The following is a 10,534-nucleotide window of genomic DNA, read 5'->3' as shown; positions in this document are numbered from 1 at the left end:
AGTCTATTGTTCCTAGCCACCTCACAACTCAAGCTTCGTGACTGTATATACTAGTCTGTGGTATTGTTCCTAGTACCCTCAACAACTCAAGCTTCGTGACTGTATATACTAGACTGTGCTTTCGCGCTCATACTTCTATTACTGATACGAATCGACACATTTTCACACTCGATAAATCTTAATCATCGCGCGAGATCCTCTGTAGGCAATCGTAGCTAAATCACTGCCCATGAAGCGACTCACACAGCAGCGACTAAATTTAAAACTACGCCGAGAAATTTCGGGACTCCACCTAATAAAATATTTAAGTAGCATTAGGTTATTTTGTCCCGCGCCGTGGCGTCGCGGTCTAAGGCATCCTGCCTAGGACTCGCGTTACGGAATGCACGCTGGTTCGAGTCCTCAGGGGGGAAGAAATTTTCTCATGAAATTTCGGCCTGTGTATGGGACCGGTGCCCACCCAGCATCGTGATGCACTTGGGGAGCTACGAAAGGTAGCGAAATCCGGTTGTGAATGCCAGCTGTAACGGCTGGGGGGATCATCGTGCTAACCACACGATACCTTCATTCTGGTTGGATGATCGTCCACCTCTGCTTCGGCACGTGGGCGTGAGGCCAGCAGCCGGCTGGTCGGTCTAGGCCCTTCACGGGCTGTAGCGCCACGGATTAATTTAAAAAAATAAGGTTATTTTACGACGCTTTATAAACATCTTAGGTTATTTAGCGTCTGAAGGAGATGAAGGTGATAATGCCAGTGAAATGAGTCCGGTGGCCAGCACCGAAAGTTACCCAGCATTTGCTCAAATTGGGTTGAGGGAAAATCCTAGAAAAAACCTCAACCAGGTAACTTGTCCCGACCAGGATTCGAACCCGGGCGAGCTACAATAGGTTGCAAAAGCCCGCTGGGGGATCATCCTGCTAACCACACGATATCTCCATTCTGGTTGCATGATCGTCCACCTCTGCTTCGGCATGTGAACGTGAGGCCAGCAGCCGGCTGGTCAGTCTGGCCCTTCAAGGGCTGTGCTGCCACGGATTATTATTATTATTATTATTATTATTATTACGTGACAGACCCTATATTTTTTAATACATAAAATGCAACCTCTCATCAGTCATGTCTTGTACTTCCTCAATTTTCAAACCCACCTTTCGCCACTGGCTGACGGCTGTAAGTCTCTAGTGTAGTAAAACAACAGTGTCACTAATGATCTCTACAGGGCACCAGGTGAAACTATGTAGCATTTAGCCTTCCAACGCAATCAGAGCTCTGCAATGTGTGACTTTATTTCCCTGATACTCATGGGACTCCAAATGATGACAAGGACACTGCTCTTAAACTGGTTGACCAGAGCACTAAGAAGTTATCCCGAGGCCATCAAGCAGAAAATTACAAAAGGCTAGGAGTAAGGAAAAGGGAACTGGCTGCATCACGCAACTGAGACTCCCTCCTCATCCTAGAGTTGGCGTAACTCAAGCTGGGCCAGGGGCTTCCAAAAGAACTAGGACCAGCACAGATATGTTACAAGACAAAGGGCCACTGAACCTAGAGTTTTAGGGAAGCCTTAGCTTCACATAAGATGGCTATTATTGGGGTTTCTTATCCAGAAGACAAGTTCGTTGTCATGGGCATCAAGCATATTCAGGCAACAATCCTGAGAGCAATAGACGTGAAGCAATGAGGTGAATGTCTGCCTTTTCTCAGAACTTTTTCGCTTTGTTACATTGGAAATGTAACAAATCGCCAATAATTGTTCTTAAGATCCAAAAGTCGAACTGGTTGGCGAGTTGGTATAGCGCTGGCCTTCTATGCCCAAGGTTGCGGGTTCGATCCCGGGCCAGGTCGATGGCATTTAAGGGTGCTTAAATGCGACAGGCTCATGTCAGTAGATTTACTGGCATGTAAAAGAACTCCTGCGGGACAAAATTCCGGCACATCCAGCGACACTGATATAACCTCTGCAGTTGCGAGCGTCGTTAAATAAAACATAGCATTTATAGCAAGATCCAAAAACATGTCATATATGGAGCTCAATCTGAAACTAAACTCAGGACATTATCAAACTTAATGTTGTAATCTTTCAAGGCAATGATAACAGCTCTGCTACAGGTTGTACCATTTGCCGCATCAAGAAAACAGATATTTGCCCGATGCACCTCCTGGTTTCAGCTGGTACCATCATTCTGAAGAGCACAGCGAAGACACTATCTACAAAACAAACAATGCTGTAAAATATGCAAAAAAAAATCCTGGGCTTAAATATAGAAATATTAAACAAAATATTAAAATTTTAACACTTGAAAATATTTTCAAACCCTGAGTTTCATTTTTATTTCAATGCAGTACTTACTTTTTCAAATACACTTGCATGGCTGGATGATCCAGTTTATTCATTGGAATGTTGGCTCGTAAACACAGCTTCACTGTGTCTTCAACATATTAATTTCTTTCTCTCTGAGCATTCTTTGCTTTGCTTTCGAGCTCTGAAATCGTTGCCTGCCATTTAACCCCATGTTGTTCTTGGTTGTTTTTAAAAGGAACATAATTTAAAGATACCATCTCTAAAATTAAACTTTTAGAATAAAATCCTGACAAAAAACGCATTCCACATGAAGCAAAATTAGAAATACAGTCAACTCTGGATATAGTGAACATTTGGCTATAGTGAACCTAAATCGTTGGTCCCGACCTGCATACATTAAAATGTGCATTAATATTTACATTTATAGTGAACCCTCGCTTCGGTTATAGTGAACCTAAAACTAGAACTTCCTCAAGAAAATGTAATTTTAAAATAGCCTAAATGGTACTTTAAGAAACCCTTTCTCCTATAAACTTCCAAGAATATCGCAGGTGCTCGTGTAAAGGGGGTTAAGTATGAATTGGCTAAACTGGAATAAATACAGATTTGAACTATCCACAATTACTTTTTTCTTGTGTTAAAGGGGTTAAGTCATTCTTCCAACTGTGATGCAGTTACAGTGCTCCATATTTTGTTACAAAGGGGTTTTATTCAGTACCAAAGGAGAGAAGTTTACATACCTTACAATTTGACTTAACCCCCTTTACACGAGCACCCGCGATATGTTCAGAACAAAATCTCAAACATTCTACTCCTTAAGTGCATTGAAAGACGAAGGATTGTTCAGCTTGAAACATGTTAAAGAGAATAGTGTATGCAGTGAGGGATAAAGGAAGGATTATTTCTGACTCCTTTAAACGAGGTTATTAGAAGAATCGGAAGGAAAAGTGTTTTCTTTTGTAAAAGGGAGTAGAGTGATGACAAACAGGTAAATACAAGGAGGATTACAGTATAATGGTTCTCAATCCTTCCTCCCGCATCTTTGTAAAAGTGAACCTGGGGAAATTCCAAGGCCGAGTACACAGTAGCATAGCTCTAGTGGGAAGAGGTGCGAAATCGGTCAGAGCCTACTACCTACATGGTCAGATTAGATTAAAGTTTCGAACTGTGAACATCAGGATGTCAAAGTGTAAAGTGTTTAAGTTAAGAGATACAGCGAACATAAGCACTGATATTGAATGTGGTCTGATTCAAACGGACATTAATACTTTATGTATAGCAATGTCAGTAGTATGAAAACAGATACTTCAGTTTTAGTGAACCTCGGATATAGTGAACGCAATATGCTGGTCCACAGAGGTTCACTATAACCGGAGTTGACTGTACATGATTCGGATTTATCTATTTTGGTGTCTATAAATTCGTTATATGGTAATGATTTTTTCTTTCTTTTGCATATACATGTTGATTGGATTTTATGTGTTTTTCCAATACATCTCTTTTCTCCCACAACAACCTCTTATTACATAATTTGCACATAAAAATATTTGAATCACTTACATAAAACTGCTCACTTTTACAGCTTTCCGCTCATTGTTTAACAATAATTTTGTCTCGGCCCATCTTCATGCAGTTTGTGTGCAACTTGCAAGAATGGAGCAACACAGAGAAACGAACAAGTCAACAATTACTTTTAAATACATTAAGTTCAATTTAAATTTCTTCGGCAACAATGAGGAGGTAGTTTAATTTATAAAGATTGAATGGAAGCAAAAGATGTCCAAGTGCAAGAAAAATGTAAGGGCTGGCCAAAATGCATGCAAAATTGAAAAGAAAACCATGAAATTATAATTTCACTCTTATTTGCAGAAACTCCTATACTTCGCATTCTATCACGGATTAGAAAATGACTGTAAGGTATGAAATTCCCTCTCTCAGGCACAATTGCATGATTATGTGGCATCTGATCACTTTTTGCATTTATCGCAACTTTGAAAATCCACCATCTCTATCTATGATATATTAGATGAAGTGTTCAAGTAATTTAATTTGTACAATTATTGAATTATGAAGCAGAAATAAAGCATTCACTTCACAAACAACTGGTTCTAGTCATTGTCTCTGTACTGAGTAACACTAAAGCAATAAGAAAATAATTTAATTGTTATATTTCAAATATACATTTTATACAAAAACATAACAAATGACTAGGTCTATGTGATATGAAAACATGAAACAATACATCCACAGTCTGTTAAATATAAATTAAAATATTTTGGTAGAAACAGTTTCTGAAAGCATTATATTCCAGGCATAGGCTATGTGCAGGTACCAGGTTTTTCCTTCCCCCCTTCCTCACCATTACCATCCTCACTACACTTACACGAACACATACACTCACCCTAGTACACGACATAACTCTTCACAGATACACATCATGCATAACGTGGCCTGCCGAAATGGTGTACAACTTGAAAAAAAATGGTTCACTGTCCTGCCTTCTATCCACAATAGATGGAACCCAAATCACGCAAGTGAAGTGGGTAGGCATTAGACACACACACATACACACACATTATTTATTTTAGTCCCAAAATTTGTTCTTTATAGAGAAATATTGTCCCTTACGAAACTTCTGTCTAATATTTATGTAGAATGATTGTCTGAGCGGTATTTTCTGTAACTGGCACAATTACTTCTAGGTATGTGATGACTGATGACATTGTGAGCAGTTGTGATGAGCACAGTTTGTGTGGAAGGTGGTGCTCAACTAGTGTTTATGTTGCTGCAACATGCAGCAGCTTATGCTTGGCAAGTTCACGGTTGTGTGCAAATATCTGGCCACACTGAAGACAACAAGGTTGATCTCATGAATGTTTTCGACGATGTTCAAGCATACCTCTCTTCCGAGTAAACCAATGACCACAAATGTCACAGGCAGAACGCTCACCTGTACAGTAGCGTGCAAATTAATCCGAACACGACATATTTTTACATTTTCTGTCATTGTTGGCCTCACAGCTGCTCATACCGCTTTAATTGACATCTGTAGTACGTGTAATTCCATTGTTGAAGGTCTGTCATTATTTTTTTTATAATATGTGACATTTTGCCTGTCGTTTTGTACTTATAAGCATTTCAGTTGTGTTGAAGACTTAATACTGCAATCCTGTGTACATTCTGTCGTCTTCACAAATGGATACAACTCCTCGAAAATGGTCTAAAATTATAACATTACCAGAGCATTCTTCTATGACACAGAGGCAAATTGCTGCAAAATGTCACATCGGTTTGGCTACTGTTAATTCGATCATAAAACAATACAGGGAGTCTGGATCCATCACACCCCAGAAAAAAGGAAACTGTGGCCGGAAAAGGAAGACTTCACCTGCAGATTATCGTTTAATTGTCAGGAAACGTAAATTAAATCCTAGACTAACTGCTGTCGACTTAACCCGCGAGTTAATGGCTACCACTGAGGCGAATATTCACGTCACAACAGTGCGGCGTAGGCTTTTGAAGCTGGACGAAGGGCTCGTAAGTCTATTAAGAAGCAACTGCTAACCCCTGTTATGTGCAAAAAACGCTTAATGTGGGCAAAATTACATCAACACTGGCCAGTGAATGACTGGAGGAATGTACTTTTTTCGAGGTCCATGGCCACTGTGTTTCTTACATACGGAAAGGATCCGAAAAAGTAACAGCAGCTCATCTCCAACAAGCACCCAAATACCCCCCTAAAGTAATGTTTGGGGTTGTTTTACACATGAAGGGCCTGGAGCATTAATACCCATCAAGGGAATGATGAATTCTGACAAATATATTCACTTATTGGAAACCAGAATCGTACCCCAGCTGCAAAAATCATTTCCGGATGGCAGAGGTGTGTTCCAACAAGACCTGGCACCATGCCATACATCTCGAAAAACTACAGAATTCTTCAACAAGAAGAATATTCAGGTACTCCCCTGGCCAGGCAACTCACCCGACATCAACCCCATTGAGAACTTGTGGTCAATTTGCAAAAGAAGAATGCAAAAAATGGATTGTTCTACAAAGGAGAAGATGATTTCTGCCCTCATTGGTGTACGGTTTCGCGATGAAGAAATGAAGAATATTTGTGGGAAATTAGTGGAATCCATGCCAAATCGTCTCAGAGCTGTTATTAGAAACAAGGGAGGCCACATAGATTACTGAGGTATGTCCTAGATCCTTTTTTTATCCCATTTGAGTGTTTTTGCATAAGTAATTACGATGTTCGGATTAATTTGCAAGCTACTGTATGTGTGCGGATATGCATATCAAGTGCACTTTTACGTCGAAACCTTTTCTCACAGTGTGGACAAGGATGTTTTCCCTCAAAATGAATACGACAGTGTTGGTTCAAGTTACTGGAACAGCGAAAGCTCGCTCCACACACAGAGCATATGTAGGGAGTTTCTCCTGTGTGTATCCTTTCATGCACTAGACAAGTTAGTCGAGATACAAAATTTTTTCCACAGTATTGGCAGGTGTGAGGTCGTTCTCCTGTATGGAAAGAGCGCATGTGATGTGGCAATGAACTCTTATGACTTAACCGTTTTCCACATAACCCACACTCAAATAATGGTTTTTCACCTGTATGTGAACGCCTGTGGATTGTAAGACTTTCCTTCTTAGCAAATAACTTTCCGCACACTTCACATTTGTAAGAAACTTGTTCAAGATCATCTACAGCCTTCTGCTTAAAGCTGTTTTCCACCTCCTCTTTTGTATGTTTCCTCCGATGGCTCAGCGCAGCTCCAAGGGTAGCAAAGCCTTCATCACATATCCTACATGTGTATTTATATTTTTTGTCATGGTATTTTAAATGTTGTGTCATATTACCACGACGATTGAACCGGACACCACACAGGTGACACTTGAAAGGCTGCACACCTGAATGCACTAAACTATGTTGCCGTAGCAGATTTTTTTTGTGAAAATGCTTTCCACATACATTGCACGCATACGGACGTCTCCCAGAATGCTCATTCATGTGCTCATTCAAATAGAACTTTGATCGAAAACACTTACCACAAACGTTACATACTTCAGGATTCTTGACTGAATAATCCCTATGTGAACGCTTATGACCGCGCAGATTTTTCATACACTTAAAGACTTTACCACAGACATCACAGAGAAATAGTGTCTCCTTAGAATGGGTGGCTTTGTGAATAGCAAGCCAGCTCAAGGAACTGTAATTTCTGTCACATTTATCACATTTATAAATCTTTAAATCACTATGATTTGCAAGATGGTGTTCTTTCAATGGTTTTTTCCCTTGGAGTAACTTACCACAAAATTCACACACATAAGTTGTTGGTTCAGATTTTTCAGCAGTACCCTTTGTGTGACTACGTTCATGTATCCACATTGCTTTAGCATTAAGAAAACTTTTGTCACAATAACTGCACAAGAAGTTCTGGGGCTTATGTTTTCGCTGCTGATGTATAATTAATGCAGTTTTTCTAGAAAACGCATGTCCGCAAATTTCGCAATTCCATTCCCCATGGTGTGCACTGCACTTCCTTTCCTCATTTTCAACACCTTCGTCTTCTCTTCTTATTATATTTTGAATAACTCCGGCCATCTTTGATTTTAGAACATTATTACAGTCTTCCACTGTCCTTTTCTTAAGATGCCGCTGTATTCTATTATATGCACCTGAGTCAACAGAGGTATGTAGCAATTCACATGGATCAGATTCTTCAAAATCTTTTGTGAAGTTCTTTTCCTCAACTTGCAAATTGTTCACCACTGTATTTTCATTTTCACCATACTGTTCATCCCCAAATGGTTGCATTCTAGTAAGCTCACTGTCATCCACTATGAAGTTTGACTGCTGATCACTGTAATAGGAAAGGAATACACTGATAAATAAATATCTTACAAAATGTAAAAGATAAAGAAGTCTTAGAGTACTTTCTTCATTAAGGTCCCTAAATAACTCTGTGCTTCAGGGGAAAATATACAGGTTGAACCCCACACAATGTCATTAATTCTGGTAGGTGATTCCTTGAGTAAAGAGCAACAAAAAAAGTCAAATACAATTTTTCTATATTTTGAAGTTTTCCAGAAAAACGTGCATTTTAAAACACATCAAATATGCGATCTTGCAACGTTGCATGCTGCAACCAGTTGGGAGTACGAACTACCCCTTCACTTGGGTTGTTTTTTTATTGGGTTATTTTACGATGCTGTATCAACATCTCAGGTTATTTAGCGTCTGAATGAAATGAAGATGATAATGCCAGTAAATGAGTCCAGGGTCCAGCACCGAAAGTTATCCAGCATTTGATCGTATTGGGTTAAGGGAAAACCCTGGAAAAAACCTCAATCAGGTAACTTGCCCCGACTGGGATTCGAACCCGGCCACCTGGTATCGTGGCCAGACGCGCTGATCATTACTCCACAGTCGTGGACACTTGGGTTGTTGAAGGTTAATGTTATTGTAATTGTCTTTAAACTCGTAAGGAAAAATACAGACGGTAAAAAAAGGTAAAGGTATCCCTGTAACATGCCATGAAGGCACTTGGGGGGCATGGAGGTAGAGCCCCATGCTTTCCGTGACCTCGGCACTAGAATGAGGAGGTGTGGTCAGCACCACGCTCTGACTGCCTTTTACCCCCGGGAAAGACCCGGTACTCAATTTTATAGGAGGCTGAGTGAACCTCGGGGCCGTTCTGAAAGTTTGGCAACGAGAAAAAATCCTGTCACCACCTGGGATCGAACCTCGGACCTCCAAGCCGTAGCCAGCTGCTCTACCAACTGAGCTACCCGTCCGCCCAAAATACAGACGGTATACAGTTTAATTTTTGTGTTTAAACTGTGTTAGAGAATGGAGAATGAACAATGCTCATTTCACGTAATACAAAATCTTGGGAAAGTTAAAATAAACTCTAAAACCTAAATTTAACTAAGAGTTCAGAGATAATAGTAACAGTATACCCACAGATCTCATTATTTTTTTTATATTTATTAAATGAGATCTTAGGTATACTGTTACTATGACCTACTCTGGACAATAACTCTGTCGGTAAATTGGTCTACACAACTGGCTTCATATGGCGTAGATATATAAATAATTGCAAAAAGCTTTGATAATATAAATATCTGACATACTTGTTCAAGACGATTTGTGACTCTCTCCTCAAAGGTTCTTCCTTTGTTTTATTCAAAACTTCCATGTCCTTCGACAACTGGCGGCTTGGAAGTGTATGACACTTCAAAGAAAACTCAAGTGTCGTTGCTATATTGCAGCCCTTATTCTGTAATAATAATAATAATAATAATAATAATAATAATAATAATAATAATAATAATAATAGTTTAACAGCAACAATAAAAACAAAACCACAAGCCACAACAACATACACAGAATTCAATATATAACCAATATCAGAAATTAAGCCTATCACGATTGTTAGTCGTGTATAAATGAAACTTACAAGAAATTGATTCACCTTCCTGTAGCCTAATGGTGACGGTGAAAGTAAGAATTATGTATTTCATTTTACATGATAATCCTTTCATCCAGTGTTGAAAGTTCCTTTCCAAAGCTTAGTAACATTGCACACAGTGGAATCTCTTGTACTCAGTACCAAATTAGCCACTATTCCAAAACAACAGCACTTTTGAATAAGAAAAGAAAAATGCAAATGTGAGGGAGAGTCAGTAAATAAGTTGTAAACTGGATTAACGACCCACATTTTGAATGAGGCGTCTGAAGCTATCATCACTAGATGGCACTATTATTGTTGTGCACAAGCAAAATAAAGAACCAATGATCTAGATTGTTAACTTCGCAACATGAAGTGAGGCCAAAAGCCGCCTTTTTAAAATGGGCAAAAACTTGCGTTTGCTCCACAGATTTCTGTTATGTTATGTTATATAACAGCTGTTAAGAATCCAATCGAAGAAATTTAAGAGGTTGTGGAGGGTTTAATGTTAAAAAAAATCCCATTTTCCACTTATAAAATGTTCTTGCTTGTAACATGATTTTCATCTGATCCTTTCAATATTTTTTTATTTTAGTAGGTTATTTTACGATGCTTTATCAACAGTTTAGGTTATTTAGCGTCTGAATGAGATGAAGGTCATAATGCTGGTGAAATGAGTCCGGGGTCCAGCACCGAAAGTTACCCAACATTTGCCCATATTGGGTTGAGGGAAAACCCCGGAAAAAACCTCAACCAGGTAACTTGCCC

The 10,534-nt window shown here is 39.3% G+C and overlaps 1 protein-coding gene across 3 annotated transcripts in view; it reads right to left on the bottom strand.

Annotated features, from left to right (window-relative positions):
- Positions 1 to 4,444: 4,444 nt before the first annotated feature.
- Positions 4,445 to 10,534, bottom strand: part of LOC138705894 (zinc finger protein 420-like) — a 32,464-nt gene continuing 26,374 nt past the window's right edge. For all 3 annotated transcript variants that reach the window (XM_069834636.1, XM_069834653.1, XM_069834645.1), the window contains 2 exons: positions 9,450 to 9,595; positions 4,445 to 8,176 (listed from right to left, as the gene is read on the bottom strand). In XM_069834636.1, the coding sequence (XP_069690737.1) occupies positions 6,553 to 8,176; positions 9,450 to 9,595 (1,770 nt within the window). In that variant the 3' untranslated portion in view covers positions 4,445 to 6,552. The remainder of the gene's footprint in view (positions 8,177 to 9,449; positions 9,596 to 10,534) is intronic.

Source organism: Periplaneta americana, chromosome 1 (genome assembly GCF_040183065.1).
Source record: "Periplaneta americana isolate PAMFEO1 chromosome 1, P.americana_PAMFEO1_priV1, whole genome shotgun sequence".
Lineage (NCBI taxonomy): Eukaryota > Metazoa > Arthropoda > Insecta > Blattodea > Blattidae > Periplaneta > Periplaneta americana.
The sequence above is the reverse complement of the archived record's forward strand: the minus strand, read 5'-3'. Positions and strand labels throughout refer to the sequence as shown.